Source organism: Lactuca serriola, chromosome 1 (genome assembly GCF_051521515.1).
Source record: "Lactuca serriola cultivar US96UC23 chromosome 1, Lser_US96UC23_V15, whole genome shotgun sequence".
NCBI lineage: Eukaryota > Viridiplantae > Streptophyta > Magnoliopsida > Asterales > Asteraceae > Lactuca > Lactuca serriola.
In genome coordinates, this window is record NC_136408.1 from 121,150,101 (window position 1) to 121,170,335 (window position 20,235).

The 20,235-nt window shown below is 36.5% G+C and overlaps 1 protein-coding gene across 2 annotated transcripts; it reads right to left on the bottom strand.

Annotated features, from left to right (window-relative positions):
• Positions 1-14,488: 14,488 nt before the first annotated feature.
• Positions 14,489-18,487, bottom strand: LOC145098069 (putative receptor-like protein kinase At5g39000). 2 transcript variants are annotated; one of them, XM_079035747.1, is made up of 8 exons: positions 18,347-18,487; positions 17,779-18,217; positions 16,983-17,083; positions 16,297-16,418; positions 16,135-16,231; positions 15,940-16,032; positions 14,941-15,852; positions 14,489-14,818 (listed from the first exon to the last, which is right to left on the bottom strand). In XM_079035747.1, the coding sequence occupies exons 2-8, from the start codon at positions 17,945-17,947 to the stop codon at positions 14,798-14,800; spliced, it is 1,515 nt and encodes a 504-aa protein (XP_078891873.1). In that variant the 5' UTR covers positions 17,948-18,217; positions 18,347-18,487; the 3' UTR covers positions 14,489-14,797. The 2 variants fall into 2 exon arrangements, with proteins under 2 accessions (XP_078891873.1, XP_078891878.1); XM_079035752.1 differs by lacking the exons at positions 14,489-14,818; positions 18,347-18,487 and having other exon boundaries at positions 14,831-15,852; positions 17,747-17,924.
• Positions 18,488-20,235: the final 1,748 nt, after the last annotated feature.

Genomic DNA, 20,235 nt, shown 5'->3' on the forward strand with positions numbered 1-20,235 from the left:
AACAAAAGGGAGCAACAATAAAAGAAAATTCTGGAATAAAAAGAAGAACCAACCAACACAGGATCCCGCCAAGAAACAACAAATAGTTTCCATCCACGCTGCCATTACTCCTGCAACACCCTTGAGACAATATGCTGGAAATCTACCCAAGTGAAACTTTCAGCACACCGGCACCTGTCGGGAAATGCACTATAACAACTGCAACAAGAAGGGTCATACAACCCGCTTCTATAAAGCACCAACCCAACAGACCACTCAAGCCGCAAATACTGGGGTAAGCTGAGCTTGTTATGGCTGTGGGGAGACTAGGCACTTCAAAATAGATTGCCTAAAGACAAGAAAAAACAATGCTGGTGGTGTAGGAAGAGTCCTGGCCATAGGAAACAGAGAAGCAGTTGAAGACCCCACGGTGGTTACCGGTACGTTTCTCCTCAATAACTCATATGCATGCATACTATTCGATAATGGAGCGAATAGGAGTTTTGTAAGCCACAAATTTAAACACGTGCATAATCAAAAACCACAATCACTCAATGAAATATTCACAGTTGAAATGGAAAATGGTAAAACTGAAGGCACTAAGGATATTACATAGGATGCATACTAACTCCAAAAGAACACTCTTTCCAAATCGATTTAATGCTGATCACTATAAGAAGTTTTGATGTCATCATTGGTATGGATTGGTGAAGCCTTCACCATGCCGATATCCTGTGTTAAGAAAGGGTCGTTCGGCTTAATCTGCCAAGTGGGGTAACTCTCATGATTTATAGCGACAAACCTAGTGCAAACTTACAAATCATCTATTGCGTTAAAGCTCAAAATTATCTCCGCAAGGATACCATGCCTTCTTAGCCCACGTTGTGGATAAGAAACAAGAAGTGAAAAACATCAAAGACATTCTGGAGGTCTGTAATTTCCCCGATGTATTCTTAGGAGACCTTCCAAGTGTACCACCCACGCGACAAGTCGAATTCCAAATCGTCCTAATTCCTTGAGCCACCCCTGTAGCAAAATCCTCTTACCGTTTAGCACCAATAGAAATGCAGGAACTGATAAGCCAACTAAATGAACTACTAAGCAAAGGATTCATCCGACCAAGCTTCTTGCCTTGGGGAGCACCGATTCTGTTCGTGAAAAAGAAGGATGGATCTTTCTATATGTGCATCAACTATTTTGAACTGATTAAACTTACAATCAAAAATATATACCCCTACCAAGAATCGACGATTTGTTCGACCAAATCAAAGGAGAAAACTACTTTTCAAAGATCGACCTAAGATCCTGATACCATCAACTACGAGTTCTTGAAGAAGATGTTCCCAAGACATCATTCCGAACTCGTTATGGTCACTATGAGTTTGTGGTGGTGCCCTATGGATTAACAAATGCACCTACGGTGTTCATGGATCTGATGAATCGCATATGTCGACCCTAATTAGACAAGTTCGTGATTTTCTTTATAGACGACATCCTGGTCTATTCACAAAGCAAGGAAGAACACAATTAACACCTACAATAAGTTTTAGAGATTTTAAGAGCAGAGAAGTTATATGCGAAGTTGTCAAAGTGCGAGTTTTGGATCCGAGAAGTGGACTTCCTCGTTCATGTAGTCAGTGAAAAATGAATACATGTAAATCCCTCTAAGATCAAGGCAATCGAAAGCTAGGCAGCACCAAAAACACCAACGGAAATCTATCAATTCTTAGGCCTCGTGGGCTACTACAGACGATTCATTCAAAGCTTCACCTAGATCGCAAAACCACTCACAAAGTCTCAACCTTTGCGTTCATGCATGGCATATATGCCCAATAATGCCCAATAATGCCAAAACAAAGTCTTACAAAGGGTTAGGTGCTAAAAGTCTAGTCTCTAGCTCAATAAAGTTTAGCTCCTTGGGCTCACACCACCCTTCACACTTCAGATATGAGGTTTCAACCTCAAATCATACACAAAAAGGCTCATTGACTCTAAACAATGGAAGAAAGCCCTAGAAAACTCACAAAACAAGATCTCCATAAAAGATGAGCAAAATCAACATCTTTACCTCAAGAAAACTTTGCTGAATCTAAAGGTCTAAAGCCTCATCTTGCTCTAACCTCAATACTCTTCACTTCTCCTTCAAAGAATGCACCAACAATCACCAGTTTAACTCTTCTCTCCCTCTTTAGCTCTAATGGCGATTAGGGATTTCTCTCAGGGTTGTGGGAAGGCTGGTGAGCCATAAATGAAGATATAAGTGTCTTTAAATAGGTCCCGAACCCAGGAATGTAGGGTTTCTCCACCCAGTGTCTACTCGAAGAGTCAGAATATAGACTCGTCGAGTCAGCTCATTAACCCGAGTGATTAATCTCGACTCTACTCGACGAGTTGAGGCACCAACTCGTCGAGTCACCTAGGAAAACTCATTATTTACCATAGGAATGCTATACCTTGAAGTCAGGATGTTACATGTAACCTTCAATTGGGATAAGAAACAAGAAACTGCTTTCGAAACGCTGAAACCGGCTCTATGCAGCGCTCCGATCTTGTCTCTACCAGAAGGAACAAAAGACTTTGTGGTCTATTGCGATGCATCAAACCAAGGTCTTGGATGTGTGCTAATGTAATGAGGAACGGTCATTGCCTACACCTCAAGACAACTAAAGACTCACGAGGTCAACTACACTATGCACGACCTCGAACTGGGAGCAGTAGTATTCACCCTGAAGATCTGGAGACCTACCTCTATGGTACGAAATGCACTATCTTCACTGATCATAAAAGCCTTTAGCACATCCTCAAGCAAAAAGAACTCAACATGAGACAAATACGATGGGTAGAGCTACTAAATGATTACGAATGTGAGATTCGTTATCACCCCGGTAAAGCCAATGTAGTAGCAGATGCCCTGAGCAAAAAAGAATACTAGGTCTGTCGAGTAAAGTCATTAACCATGACGATCCATTCACACCTATCCACACATATCAAAGAGGCTCAGTCAGATGCCTTGAAACCCGAGAATGTGACAGGTGAAGCCTTAAGAGGAATGGATAAGAACCTATAAGTCAAGGGTGACGGAGTTCGTTATCTCACGAATTGGATCTAGACACCGATGTTTGGTGGACTCAGAGACGTCGTTATAAACGAAGCTCATAATACCAGATACTCCGTTCATCCTGGTTCAGACAAGATGTATATGGACCTCAAGAAGCTTTATTGGTGGTCAAAGATGAAGGCAGAAATTGCTACCTATGCGGGAAAGTGCCTGACTTGCGCCAAGGTCAAGGTTGAATATTATAAGCCCTCGGGTTTTTTACAACAACCAGAGATATCCAAGTGGAAGTGCGAGCAAATCAACATGGATTTCATAGCCTAGTTGCCCAAGACAACGGGTGGTCTTGATACCATTTGGGTGATCATAGACAGGTTAACCAAATCCGCACACTTCCTACAAATCAAAGACGGACAAGATGGAGAAACTGACCAAGACATACATCAAGGATATCATATGACTACATGGTGTACCCATATCCATTATCTCTAAAAAAGATAGTCGATTTACTTCATGGTTTTGGCAATAGCTATAGAAATCCTTGGGTACTAGGTTGGTTATGAGTACCTCCTACCACCCATAGACCGATGGACAGCGAAAAAACTATCCAAACATTGGAAGATATGTTGAGAGCATGTGTGATAGACTTTGGTAAAGCTTGGGATGCCCATTTACCACTTGTAAAGTTCTCATGCAATAACAACTACCACACAAGCATTAAGGTTTCTCTGTTTGAGGCCCTCTATGGCCACAAGTGCATATCCACTTTGTGTTGGGCTGAAGTGGGTGACACACAACTAGAGAAGGGGAAAGTTCCTGAGGACACTCTCACCGGCCCTGAGATCATAAGGGAGACAATAGAGAAGATTGCCCAAATCTGTGAACAACTGAAAGAACCTCGAGATCGACAAAAGAGCTACGCAGATAAACGACGTAAACCCTTGAAATTCCAGGTGGGTGACCATTTTTGGTTAAAGTTCTCACCATGGAAAGGAATGATACGTTTTGGAAAACATGGTAAACTAAATCCAAGTTACATAGGACCATTTGAGATCATCGCAAGGATCGACCCGGTAGCTTACAAACTCCAACTACTACAAGAACTTAGTAACGTACACCCTACATTCCACGTGTCCAATCTCAAGATATGTCAATCCGACGAAACTCTTGTTATCCCACTTGACATCGAAGTAAATGAGAGTCTCAACTTCATTGAAGAGCCAATGGAAATCATGGATAGAGAGGTCAAGTGAACAAAACAAAGCTGCATACGAATAGTAAAGGTTCGTTGGAACGCCAAACATGGACCTGAATACACATGGGAACAACAAGATTAAATGAAACAAAAGTACCCACATCTTTTCCCCAACACTTGAATTCCCACTCAAATTCTAATTTCGGGACGAAATTTCCTCTTTCGGGGGGATGATGTGACAACTTAAAAAATCCTAGAGCAAACTAGGTGTAAACTTCAACCATGTATCAGCTGATTCACAATGTAACCTGATCTAATAGAGCTATGATTTTCATGATGCATATTATATAAGCTATATAAACTATATGTATTGAAAACCCATGCTAATTCGAGTTATATTAAGTCAATACAAGTCAAGGAAATTAATCAAAAGCATGAAATATACCCCCACCATTTAGATTTCGGTTTTTGGAATCTAGAAACATTAGGTTTTCAGTTTTGAGCATCTTGGAACACATTGTGTTTTCGATTTTGGTTAAGGCCAGAATCACTTTGTGCTTTCTTCTAGAACCGAAATCATTCACTTAGGTGTAATTCCAAACCGAAATCAAGGGGATTTCAGTCTTGCTTAGACCGCAATCACCATGAAAGTGCCCAAGTGGTGCCACTTGATTAGATATTTACCTTCCCAAGTTACACATCTCAATGGAAACATCAACTCACCTTATCTCATTTCCTATATATATATATATATATATATATATATATATATATATACACACACATGAGATGGTGTCATTCTCAACCCATTTCTAGTAAATGAAATTTCTCACAGTTTTTCTCAAATATCAAACCCCAAACTCAAAGAGCAAATGTTCCCTGGAACTTATACTTCAAGCTTCTTCCTTAGGTTACATTGTAAGTTCTTCTCAAATTACCTAGTTTTTTCACAACACTTGTATTACTAGTCATGTATATTCACACATTATTATGTGTTAGAAACTATTAGGATACAACATCCTTCCTGTATTCTAGCTCGAAGGTCACCGTTTTATCTCGTTATCTAAACTGCTATCATGGTCGAGGTGAGTTCATACCCTTAAGCTTTTCAATGATTTTTCTATGTTTTATGGGGGGGGGGGGGGGGAATACAGGTAAAACACAATGATACTTATGTAATTATACAAACCATTACATATGCTATCTTACATTTTATATGCATATATGTGAAAAATACCAAATATGTCAAACAACATTACTACCAAATTTACGAACATTTACATGCAAAGTTGTCAAAATAACAAAGTTGTTCATTTCAGTGAAACATACATTTTAAACTATAATAGGTATAGTGTGGGGAGCTTTCATGCTATTTTACCCTTTCAGGGCAAAGGAATGATTATGTAAAAATACAGTTATTTTTATAATATACAAACATAATGAAAGGGTAATACTTACACCTACAACAAAAGGGTTTTCATTTCACTTTATGTAGACCCGTTAATGAATAAATTTGTGAGAAATCCGGCTTCAAGATAATTTTTAAAGTACTGCATTTAAAGTCCTGTAATTGGAACCAGAGTCTCTTGTAGGGAGAGCATGATAGTTGTGTATAGATCTATATGGCACTGACAATCCCGCACCTAAACTATAAGCTACAGTTAGACCGGTAGTTCTAGGGTGACAGATGTCATAATGATTCCAACGACTGAAGAACGTCGTTACAGGCCGACTGATTCATAACATGGTTATAATAACTCACATGGGTTATTAACAACACATTTTGTTTACGAAAAGTAACAATCACATAAAAGGGTTTTATTTATATAAAAGTAAAATATACTATTTTTAAGTACAACATTTCACATCTCGGTCTTAGGGTAGCTAAGACTACATTTCGTCTAGGATTATTAGATTTCATCTATAACTGCTTAGTGTAATCGTTACTGTTATATAAATTTTAGACACGATCGACTTAGAATTGGTTGGTCTGCTTTATTTCCTATTCCTTGTTTGGTTGTGGGCTTAGGGCAGACCCATTACATTCAACGGTTTATTTAACCTTAATTTTATATAACTTGTATACACTAAGGGATTATAGGTAGGAGCTACGGGATTCCTAGGATTACACTTTACTACACAACAATAAATACATTATACAACTTACTAGTGTCACGCAACTAGTAAACTCAGGAAAACATGCATACAATGGGTTTTAATCATATTAAAACTATAACATACTACGTTTAAGTACGGGTACATTCATACATTTTCCGATCTTAGGGTATTTAAGACTAGAATACATTTTACAAGAAAATATTGGACTTTCTGGAATCACACTCTATCACTTTTACAAGGAAAACGACATTTTTCTGAAACAAAACTCTTATGAACTCACCAACTTAATTGTTGACACTTTTTCAAACTACTTGTATTCTCAGGAAATTAGTAAACAGGTAATCACCAGCTTTTGAGGACGGGACGCTAAGGCGTTAGTTCAAAACTCATTTTGTCATCATACTGTAATTTATTTGGAAACATGTAATACGTGAAATAATGTAACCTTTTAAATTATATCTATGATGGTTGTGTTTGCTTTCTTCATAATTATACTTGTTTGTTATGATATTATACATGAAGTCATCCACCCCTGAATGTTTCCGCCCTTCTGGTTTGGGGGTGTGATAGTTGCTGACCGAGAACTCAAGTAGCTGCCAAAATCACTTTGACCTAGCCGAGAACTTCAACTTTGCCACCAAAAACGTCCAAACTTGACCGGAAAATGCCCAAAAACACCAGAAACACAAAATTGGTAATTTATCAAGAGCAATTTCGATCAATGTCTCCAATGTAGTGAAGAACACGAAGAACAACAACAATAATTTTTGTCAAAAAGAACTTAAAGACACCAGAAACTCTAAGAAAAACTCTAAGAAACGTTTAATATTTTGCCAAATGGATTGATACTAATCCTTGCTCTGATACCAATTGTCAAACCACGATCTAGGTGCTAATCCAAATCACTAGATTGTTGCGGAATCCCAATCAAGTGAATGACACAAATCGTAATTATGAAATAAGAACATAATGTTGAATCTTCAACATACACTATATTAATCAATAGTCTAGTACATAGGACTCTCTATGTTTCTCGGTTCTCTATGTCTCTCACAAATCTCAAAATCAATCAGCTAGAATGACCAACATGAACATGGCTGAATCAATACAATATATATACCTAGACCTAATTACAAAGGCCCAACCCAAATCCCAACCGAAATCTCTTAAGGATTTCGGTCCAAGCACCACTGAAATTATGTTGTTTTCGGTCCTAGAATGAGATCTCCAAAAGCTATGTAAAGTAAAGTATAAACCACAAATCATGTCCCAACAGGTATCATTTTATAATGGATCACATAGAGGATGGGCACGTGGAAGTGCATTTCATAAGATCATCTGATCAACTTGTTGATATCTTTACCAAGGCCCTACCTGAATCATCATTCAATCAAATTCTACAAGGTCTTGGAATGATAGAAGTAGACCCTATTCCGAAACAAACTTTGTAATTGGAAAGCATTCGTTGCGAATGGGTTCAAGTCCCCGGAGTCACTCGGAGTCTATTGTTCATGCTGCGAATGGGTCGGAGTTGCTCGGAGTCCACTGTTCACTTGGAGATTCGGAACACTTTGTATCCTTTGTATATTTCGATAGTTACAGTTCCTTAGTGTATTTTATATATTTTCTTTATTTCAGTTTTTATCTTTTTTAGAAAATCAAAAATAAAAAAATATTTTCTTTATTTCTGTTTTATCTTTTTTAGAGAGTCAAAAATACAAAAATATTTTCTTTATTTTAGCATCTATTTCTTTATTTTTTTTCTGGTTTTATTTCTTTTTGAAAAAAATTAAAAATCCCAAAAATAAGTTGACAATTGAGAAACCTACAAGAACATATTTATCATGATCTCAATTCAGAATGATGGAGCAGATATATAATTTTGTATCTTCGAATGAGTTAAGTGTCCCTAGAAGCATGTTGTTGCATGTTGACCTAAGCCTCTGAGACTCTATGTTCGAAGCCTTAATGAATCGATATTACCAATTGTTTCTTCCCAAATAGGATATAAATTCACATAAGTCATTGAGCTACCTTACTCTTCTTAATTGAGTTAAGAGTTCATTGCATCGTCATTTCTAATTTCAGAGGTACACTTTTATCTTCGGAACCTCCTCAACATTTCTATGTTATTTTCACTTCCATAAACGTAACCCTCGAGACTCTCAGTTATTACCATAGAGGTTTATGGTTACATAACATCTGTGTTTATGATCTTAAATTCATTTTTACCACGAATTGAGTGAAACCCAAAATCTGAAACTAGTTTCTGTATTGATGGTGAACAATAAGCATGTTCCAGATTTTTCACCATGGAATTGACGAAATACAACCCTTGTGGTTAGTACCTTGGAATCTCATTTTTATTTTTTTTATTTTTGTGAGATCCTAATGAAACGTTCTCGACCTAAGACATTTCTTCCCAAAAGATCCAATTTTTATTTTTTCTTGAGATTTTATATTATCCAGTCTCTTAAATAAATCCAAATCATACTTGTTATTATGGCTACACTGGTCAGACATGTACTTCTTCCATACTTTCAGACATATGTTGAGTTTTGGAATTTGGTTGAAGATGAAACCACCCTTAAAAGCCTTATGAAAAGAATCCTTTCACTATTTCTCAACAAATAGATGATCGTAATTCAACGGGATACCACACAGACACTTTCGAGTCTCTCTTGACTCCGAATGAAAAGATCATTGCCCAGGATCCATCTGCTTTTGTGTTAATTTTTATATTGACATCACAAATTCCTAGATATACTTTGTTTTATCTCTTTATCTTTGGTATACTCTTGCATGAAAATCCTCGTGATTTTCCAAATGTCTGGTTCTAACTTCCGATTTATTACTTTCAATTCTAAGAACAGGTTATGATGATTGTTTTCAAATGTCTAGTTCTAACTTTAGATTGATTACTTTCAATTCACTCCACCAATGACATATAAGAAGGTTAATCAATGATTGATTTTCTCACCACTTTCCAAATCTCTCAGGAAAAAACCCTGTTCTCTCTGCATTGTTCATCATTGTCTCCAACTGCTTCCATGGCTGCTTTATCTAAAACTACTTCTCATGTCGGTCAAACTGCATCAACACTCATGCTCAACATCAAACCCAATAAGAACTTTTCCTTAGATTTGAACTCTTCTCGATACACTGAAGCTCTCAAACCATTGATCGCGTGTTTAAGATATTCTCCTCCTTCTCAATCTTTAACAATGGGGGAATATGTGCCCTTAGTGCATCTCTCGAAGGCATATTCATCTACAAATCACATCCCTAATGACTGATTTATTACTTTTAAGATCGAATCTCACAAAACCTCCATCTCGAAGACCCGATTCTGCAGGATGCTAGGGTTTACTTCAACAGAGGGTCTTGCCGATACTGAGTCGATTTCTTCATCCACCATCATCAAGATGTTTTTCCAGATGGGATATCTTGGTGAGATCACTCTTCTATCAAAATTCAAGAAACCTAACCTTCCACCCATGTTGAATGGACTCTTCACTCTACTTTTCAAGAGTTTTTTATTATTATTTTTTTCAGAATAAGACATTGTGTCAGACAATGCTAGAAAACCGTTATGTATGATCATCTATGGCCTCTACAATGGGATTAAACTTGATTATGGTTTAATCCTCTAGGCTCAACTGGTTCGGAGCACACTCTCTACAACGAGGAACTCTAACGTTTCATGCACTTGTTTTTGGTCCATTATTGTTGAACGTGCTCTAGTTTGTCTTCATAATGAAGTTCCAGATGACTCTGTGCTTGCTACGATTTCGATCTTCTATACTTTAAATTTCATTGTACTACATCCTACGAAATTCAACTTTGTTGGTTCTCTTCTGGAGGCTATGCTCAACTTTGTTCTTGCAGATAATGTTGTTATTAATGAGTATCGAAAGAAGCCATCTTCAGGATTTCACCCTATGCCTGAAAATTTTCGAAGGGAACTTTAAGAAGGTAACAAACCCAAAAAGGGAGGTAAAAGAAAAGCGAAAGTAGGACCTTTCGAACCTACTGCTACTCCGAAGAAGAAACTAAAGAAAGCTGCTCGGAAGCCTAGGTCTCCAACTCCAGTTCAAGAAGCTTTCGGATCTCGTACTCACTCAGATTTGCAAGAGCGAGACGCAGTTCACAATGAAGCAGAAGATATTACAGCAACTTCGCAACCCATGGTCTTGGAACCCATTCCCACCCAGTCTATTACGAAGGTATCATCTACCATTTCCACTTCAATTCCTATCGTATAAGATTCCTTTCATGTTCCTTCTCCTCCACCTGCTCTTACTGTAACTTCTATACCGATTTCTACACCTATCACCATAGCTCCTTGTCCAAATGTATCGGTTGGTGTTTCACAACCATATATCTCTATTGCCCAAACCACTCCATTATTCACTGATTCAACTGCAACAACAACCACTACCACAAGTTCACCTCTAGTGACTATCAATATATCTGATACGGGGGCAGGTGCTTTTGGTGTTACTGTTGGTTTCAGTTCCTTCCCAGACTCTCCCTTGTGGAATGATGATCCTGATACAGTTTTTGGTGATGATCGAGATGATTTTCAAGATTTCCACTTCAGTCCTTGTACTATTCATCACTTAAGTGATGATGATGAGGTCCCCATGACGAAAGGGCAATTCAAGGTTTTAAATGAAAATTTGGATACTCTGCTCGGGTATTCCAACACTTCATCTAACGGTGATTATTCCACTGAGTCTCTCAAAGCCCTGATCGAGACACTTACCAAGGAACATGCTAAAACCCTCGCTGAGTCCTCTAAGTTTGTTGAAAACTCTGAGAAAACAGTTCGTGAAACGAACAAAAAAGTCGAAAAACTATTTGCTGATGTTAATCAGTGTATGGAGGATTTTTAGAGTTCTTCTGATAAGAACACTGAAGCTGCGAATAAGGTGATTACAAGTCTTGGCACAACTCTTCAAACTAAGAAAGAGGCTCTCTCCAAGGTTCTTTCAGAGTTGCGAGTTGATAATGTCGAATTAAATGCCTCAATAGACTCCAAGATTGAGAAGCTACAGTAGGATCTTGCTACAGAAAACAAAATCATGGATCAGCTTGCTGTCAAGACTGAGAAAACCAATGTCCTTTCTATGAAGCTATCTCATGCCAACAAACAAATTGATGCTCAACTCTGAAAAGGCTGTTATCGAAAGCTATATAGCAGATGTAAATCTTTACTTGAAAATTATTGTAAATACTCGTGACTCGTTGCTTATGTTCTCGGTACGACAACATCTTGCTGAAAAACCCAAACCAGTCTTCTTGATGCTTAGCTGTGTTGAAGGTGTTTCAGAATCAATTGCTCTTCCGAAATAAGGGGAGAACCAAAGAAGACTTCTGGTGAAGAACCCGAGAAAACAACTGATGATTCTAATGAGTACGAAAACAAACCACCACCGAAAAAAATGATTTGTAGGGTAATGAAGCTTTTGGATCGAAAGGAAAAGGAAAATTGGTTGAAGATGGTGATGAGGAAGAAGATTTATCTAAAGAGGCACAACTCAAAAGAAAGAAACATGTCAAAGAGGTTGATGAAGCTTAGTGTGTTGTAAAGGAAGCTGAAGCAACTGAAATGGAGGCTCATGATACACATGTCACTCTCAAAACACAAAAGGCCCTTTTCCCTCCTTGGTCTATGAAATGGATTATGAACGATGCCATTGACAATCCAAATGCTTACTGGTTGGGGCCAGTTGTTTCGTTTTAATTGGAAAACCATTCAGAATCTCATCTTGATTTCCTGATCACTCCGAAGGCCTTTCTATTTTACTGTTTTGAAAAGATTGAGAAGGCTAAAGATGAACAAAAATTCGAACCCATTGTGGCGCATCTGAAAAGGATGTTGGTCTCCTACATTCAAGAGATTGCCAAAATGGATATAGAGATTGCAGGTGTACTCCGAAAGAAACCCATTGTGTAACTAAAGAAAGCTCCAAAGGACATCAACAAAATGAAGTTTGGAAAGATCCAAAAGGATAATTGGAGTGTGGCATTTCAACAAAGAGATAGAGAAGGTGTAAATGTTCAGAAGTGCTTGTTTTCCTTACTAGACAAGCATCTTTATTCTACTTCCTATCTAATCTACGTTTTGGGAATTACTGAACAATGCAAAGCGAACGATGCTTCAGATAAGAAGTGCTTCACTGATATGATCTAATGGTATATCTTGGTTCACAACAATTTGCTTGGATTAATGTCGAAGTTGTTCAAAGTTCAGAAACGCCAGTAACACTGAAGAATCTACATTCTTAATTGACACAAATGGGGAGATTGCTTGGATAAATAATGTTGTGTCAGTTGTATTGTACTAGAATAGTCCATTTGTAATGGGTTGGGCCTGTCCAACACCGAGATTTAATGACATTAGGGTTAAACTATTTATAGTGCATGCATGCACCGTTTTTAGGATTAATGAAGTGTGTTGCCCTACGTAGTCTTTACACAGAAGTTATTGTTGAACTCTTTTAAAGCTATTGAATTTAATCATTCGGCACCATTTTAATCTTCATTGTTCTTATTGTTTTGTTGATTATACTTGTTAGAATCTATCGATCTTCTATTTATTGTTTCAACATTTTCAATAAACAATTACTATGTTTGGTATTGAAAATTCATTTTGTTGATTGTGATTTTTCTTATTCCGCATATGTAAAATCTGGATTTTTGATCCAACAACCCCCCCCCCTTTCCACGGAAGGGTTAATGAGCTTGAGTTGCCCTTGATTACACTTTAGCCGTCATGATTAATTTTCCAAACTATTGAATAGTCACATAAATGTTTCCAAGTGCATAGCAACATGCTAAAACATATTCTAAAAGATTCTAGGCACTTAATGTAACTATGGAATTACCAAATCCAGTCCATAGTCTCCTAAATTTCGCTTATGGCCAAACAATCCTTTGGATCTATTATGGCCTAGACAATCCTTCATTTTTAGCATCAAATTCATCAGCTAAGTATCAATTTAATATCTATGAATATCAACTACTCGTATTGACCATCAAATTCCTTGAAATACATCATTCAACAATGAAATCCATACTTAACACATTCTGGTTTTAAACTCTCATATCTAATGTGTTAACAAATCCTTAGAACACTTTAGGGTCAATAAATCCTTCATGTTAAGCATCCTAATCATAATAAATTTATCAATTCATGACTATTTACACACTTAGATGTTTAAATCTATATAGAAGTCCGTAAATAAACCATAAATTCTTAATTCCAATCATCCCAACATGAATTCTCTCATTTATTGAGTTTGTGCATCCAATATGAATTTATAGCAGCAAAACTTCACATATAATCATAGAACCGTTTCAATAACTTAACAACTCACAATCCTTAATTTAAGATTCTAGGGTTCATGGATAGATTTTTACCAAACATCAAATCCATCAAGTGAGTGATAGAATTGAGCTTAGAGCGATATATACCACTCAAGGAACGTTAAGAAAACAAAACCCTAAGCATCAAAACATGCTAAAATTGGATTTGAGATTATACTGAAAACCCTAACTCGAAAATGGAGTTTATAAGATGAGATTTATACCTCAAATGCACTCAATCCTTGCTGATGACTTCAATCTCTCACTTGAACTTCAAACTCTAACCCTAGAATTTCCTTGTGGAACTCAAACTTGTCATTCCCTCATCCCCTTTCATCTTATGTTGATATATATTGCACTTTAAGATAGAATTTGATGAGGAATTGCCTGATTCTTCACTAGGTCACCGTTTATTGCTTCATCACACCAAGGAAGAAGGAAATCTCATATTTGTTGTAGCAAATTTTGATACCGACATTGTCTTTGTCAAATTCAAGCACCACTAGCTTCTACATGAATATCCCACATTGTGACAGCCTAATTATAACTAATGAAACATTTCACAAACGGGTAATTTGGTTTGGAGACAGAAACCATATATAATAATTAAATACGGAAGACAATCAACACATAAAAAGCTAAATATACAAAACTACACCACCAACCATGCCGACAAGAAATGTATCGTCATCAATATTATTGAAGGGGTAAACACTATGCAGTTTGCATTAGTATTCTAGTCATTTAGCTGAGGTTCAAATATGCAATCACCAAAAAAATAACCCAACGCTCTTATTGAATGTTTCCACTTGTGATGTGAAATGTTTCATTTTAGATAAAAACACGTTTGATAATGAGAAAATTTTACGAAGGAGCTGTACAAGAAGAAAATAAAAGAAAACATAATTAAGCAACAACTAAAGAATCAAAATGAAGAAAAACAAGGAGAGAAGTCATCAATCAAGAAGATGATCATCTCATAAGGTGAGGTAAAATGTCTTGTTCCTAATCTAAATCCCTGAAGAACGACATTTGCAAGTCATGGAGGACGTGTTATCCTGAATAGTTGCTTCATCTTAGAGGATCTCATCTTCTAACTAATAATGAATAAAAATAAGTGATGTATCACTAAATCATGCACTTCTATGTAGATAACATTATGTTCGCCTCAGAACATGTCCATATTGATGGAATTGATAAAAACGGTAGTGAAACTTACTTGAATTTTCATGGCCTCCTTAAGTTGGAATACAACCACAGAAATCGCAGGTCGTTCTTCTCGAGTTTCTTGCAAGCATTGATACGCAATAGCTGAAAACTTGTGCAATGCTCTTGGTTTAATATCTTTCTTTATTCTATGATCAATAATCTTATCCAGTTCTCCATTTCTGTAGCTATTTCGGGCCAAATGATGGAGGAATCGCTGCTCATCATGGTAATTCATGACACACGCCAGCCTTCCACACAAAACTTCAAACAAAACCACACCGAAGGAATATACATCCGATTCTTTTGTTAAAAGACCTGTTCTTTCGTATTGTGGGTCGCAATAACCATGCGTTCCAGCAAGGTTAGTGATCACTACGGTGTTACTTTGGTTTGCTAGTCCTATCCTAGCCAACCCAAAATCCGAAAGTTTTGCATTCCAATTCTCATCCAACAAAATATTTGCGCTTTTTATATCACGGTGTATTATTCTATGTTTTTCTGCCACGTGATTATGAAGATAGTCCAATTCAGAAGCAACACCAACACATATTTTGAGCAGTTGTGGCCATGAGAGTTCACATGACATAGTAGGCTCATGTAAATACTTGTCGAGGCTTCCATGGCTTGCGTATTCATAAACCAGGATCATTTCTTTGTTAACATCACAAAACCCTATTAGGGTTATAATGTTTTCGTGCTGAAACTGTGAAAGCATTGTGAGCTCAGTGTGGAACTCCTTGTTACCTTGAAACCCGGTGACATCTAGCCGTTTTACAGCAACTAGCTGGTTTACATAATCCCCCCAGGTGAGGATTCCCTTGTAGACCCTTCCGAATCCACCCTTCCCGATGCAATTTCTTTGGTTGAAGTCTTGGGTACAATCTTTTATAGCCTGGAAGGGGATTTTGGGGTGGTTTGGCTGCTTCATATACATGGGACATCATATGGATTAATTAATAAAAATATACATATATACATGATTTCTATAAGAAACCTCTGGATGTCTTACCAACTGTTGATCTGAAGTTTCAGTGTCAAGTGGATGGATATTATGAATATGCAGTGCTGCTTTCTCAGTAACCTGTTTGTGTAATTCCCGTATCTATGCACACATACACGATAATAATTCACCAAGATTGCATCAACAAATATAAGGGATTCTCAAATGAATGTATTCAGTAACCAGTTAGTGTAATTCCCATACCTCACGGGACACCTTGCTCCTAGGGCATACAGCCTCCAAAACCTCAAAAAGAATAGCAGCAGTTTGATAAGCTTTTGTAAGACGGGTACTAACATTACTGTAAATTTTTGGAATCAGTATGCGCAAAATGAAAAGAAGTCACATAACCATGAAGATGTTTACCTATCAGTTTTATCAGCATTTTGCAAGCCTTGAATGTACTTTTCACAATAATACTCATAAAAGGCCATAATTTCACAAGGATCACTGCGTTTTTGTACTCCAATTAAAGTTGTTTCTTCTTCCTGAATAGAATACAAAGAGGGAGTTCAAAATTAAATCTTTGAGAATTAATGTAATATAGGATGCAGTGGCACTGTTTTAATACCATATAAAAATTTGACCTCCTTGTTATAGACTAAACATAGGATCCTTTTATACAATTAATAAATTAATCTCTCTAACAACATAAAATTTTGTATTTCACTATTTTCTTCTCATCTTTAATCGTTTGAATGTTTTGTGTATGTCGATTCTTATCCCTAACGACATTAATTCCAATAATATATTTTCAATAGAAAAAATAAACTTGTAAAAATATTATGTTTATAAATAAAATGATATAAACAAAAACTTTCATACAAATTGGAGGATTAAACTTGTAAATTTTATAGGTTAAAATTACAAATACAAAAAGTCGGTGGTCTGCAAGGGAGCTACACAAAAAGTGACCCTAGTTTTGCAAAAGGTTTATAAACTAACCCCACTTATGCAAAAATACTTCCAATAGTTTCCACCATTGTAGTGTTGATTTGTTAAAAAATAGTTATGAGTAATTGATGAAAGAAGGAAGAGAAGAGAACACATACCCTTCCTAGGCGAGGAAGCAGGAGAGACTTCAATTGATGAACAGCATCATCGTCAGGTGTTGGATCTAGCTTGTGAACTATGTAAAAGGCATGGAACCGACCTGTCATTATTTATAAATATGTTTTAGTTGCCAAATAACTATCGGTCATTATAATGATAATAAAATAACTTTGTGAAAGCTTATATTATTATGATAGAGAGCTTTCTATGGCTCTTCTTACAAAGAGAAGGTTTCTTGATGAAATGGTTTATATATACTAATGAGGTTTAATCGTACTCTAGGAAGGTGGACACTCACATATAGTAGACACTTCATTGCTATCAGTGGTGGTGAAATTTGCTAGGAAGTTCAAAGTTCAACCATAACATTTATACAACTAATTAATATTGGTTGTCATACAATTTATCAAATGAGATCACCATTTTTAATAATTATCACTAAACATGTCATTTGCAAGAATTCATTCCAAATCATATTTCTTTGAATCGCTGTAGTGCCTTAATTAAATAAAATGACTTGGTTGTAGCTCTAGGCTCGTTACAAATAACAGGTGTTTTGTCTCAAATATTAGCATCACAAGATTTTGGGTTTTATTTTATATTGGGTATTATGTTGGCCCATTAGCTACGAAACCTTAATTAGTTATGTTTTTTCCTTTTCATTGTAATTGTACTTCTCATTTTGATAATAATACGAAACCCTAGCTGTTCTATGTCTTTTACTTGTTATATAGTTCATATCAAACATTTTCAAAGCTTTTACCTTTATTGTGCTAATATGGAATGGGGACTTATAAAGGTAGGCAACCCTGGGATTGACCCACTCAATTTCATTGGCAACACGAAGAATAGGCCCAATCCGAACAAGAGATGGAGGGAGCATCTCATTGTCCAAAAATGCAATTCCATCTAAATTCCATCTGTTTGAGTCCCCAACAGCAGCTCTTTGTTGCTCATGAGCCATAGTTTCTTCAAATTCTTCTTACAGAATACCCCAAGTAAATATCTACAGTTGAACTGAACTCAGACAGAAACCAAAGTGAAAGTTTAAACTTTGTAAAAAGATAAGAATACACCATATATTAAAAACGCCATTTTCCCCTAAAAAGAAATTATCTATCCACAGACAAACAGTGGACTTGATTTACAATCATCTCCGAGAAATCCTAAAAATGAACCTTTACTCTCTTTGTAGTTTAGAACATCAGCTGCTGATTGGACTGATTTGTTTCATCTGTTACGTTAATGGATGCAGTTATTTTTTCTAATTACAACCATAAGAAATCTAATTTCACCAAACATCTCATATCGAAATTTTCAATATCGTTTTCAGTAGTTAAAATTCAAAGGATGAAAATCTTACAGTAGTTTAGTTTGTCTTCTTCGACAGGCTGAGTATTCGGGAGATAAAGATACAGTCATGTAAATAATAGAGGAAAATGACGATTATGAAGTTATTAAAAAGTAACTGAAAGCATCACACTTTCACAGCAAATGTGTGTTAGTGCGCATATGCTTTGTAAAAATTTTTTATTTCAATTTCTTTTAAATAAATATCTGTATATATTTGTGGTTGTAGAATGCATCACTTGTCTCTTTCCTTGGCTCTTGTTGGTTCCATGATCCATCACCGTCTCCAGTCAACCTGATGGACTTTTTTCATTGTGGGCTTCCTTTTATTTGTATCTAAACTTTGATATGGTAATAAATTAGATTGAAGGCTGTTCAAAAAAATAAAATAAAATTGGATTGAATTTAAAAAAAAAAACGAAAAAAATAGACTAATCACTAAAATAGCCCCATTTATTTCGTAGATTCCACCTATAAATGGGCTGCAAAAATTGTAATGGCTGAGAAACGGTCATTAACGGCTACGAAAACATCAAATACTAAAGTGGGCTCCCAAATGGGCCTGTCTCTAATCTCTATTTAAAGTTAGAGTAAATTACACAAATTGTCTCTATGCTTTCGGGTAATCTACATGATTGGTCCTTATTTTTTTCTTAACTCGGTAGTCCTTATTGTTTGGTTTTATTTTGTCTTTGGTCCCTATCAATTTTAAAAAGACCGTTTTGCCCTTACTAATAATTTTTTTTATATTTTAAATTGTTTTTAATAATTATTTCTCTATTATAATAAAAAATGTATCAAGTTCTTTATCTCTTAATTCAAACACATTCAACCATAATGCCTTTTCTTTTTCCCATTGAAACTGGAAATCTTCCACCTTCCTTCACCCTCTGGTCGTCAAAGCTTCCGCCAGAGCTGTCGATCTCGCTGGCAGGTGCCATCAGCGTTTTTCTCCCTCGCCTATCTAAGCTGTCATGAACCACTTGCACCATCGCCTTGAAAGACGTCCCTCTAATGGAACTGGCCTTTTCCGGTGAAGTTGAAGTACAATACACCCCGCCGAACTCTCTGCTTTCTCCAACTTCCTCCACCATCTCTGACGATCTGGTTTATGCAGGGCCGGTCCAGACAGTGGGCAACCCGGGCGACCGCCCAGGGCCCACGCCTCTTAGGGGCCCAAAATTTCTTGGCTATGTAGTGTATATATATAAAAAAATATTACCTAAATGATTTTTAAGGCCTAAATTTGGTTCATACTCAAACTAGGTCAAAAGATAAGCAATTTGACTTGCTTGTTATTGTTAATTGAACGTGTTTATAGTGAAGAATAAATGATATTTTTTTTTAATCTTCATTATATTTGTCTGTAAGGGGCCCTTTTTTTCTTTTCGCACCGGGCCCCATATACGTTTGGACCAACCCTGGGTTTATGTAAAGGTTTTCCAAATCTGATTTCTCCGATGATTTCCTTTAGGTTTGATTTCCGAATTTGCTTCAGATTTGTTGGTTTCTTTTCCTGCTTACTTCGATGTTTGCTTTAAATGTGGTTTTAGTTGGTTTTCTTAAGGTTTGGTTCATATGTGGTGGTTAATTTTCCGATTTGATTCAAATTTGATGGTAATTTTCTTAAGACTTGGTTATTGCCTTGATTTTCCAGTGATTTGCTTCAGAAAAAAGGGTTAGTGATGGTTTGTCGACGAACTTACCGAAGAAGAAAGAGGGGTTGCTGGGGCTTAGGTGGTGGAGGACCTAAAGTAGAACGTGAACGGGAGGGGGTGGCCTGATTGGAGGAAAAGGTAGTCTACATATCTTTTATCAACTTTTAGTAATAATAATAATATTATAAATAATAAAATAACAAATTATTATTATTATTATTTTAAACGGTGGGGTTAGTTGTTA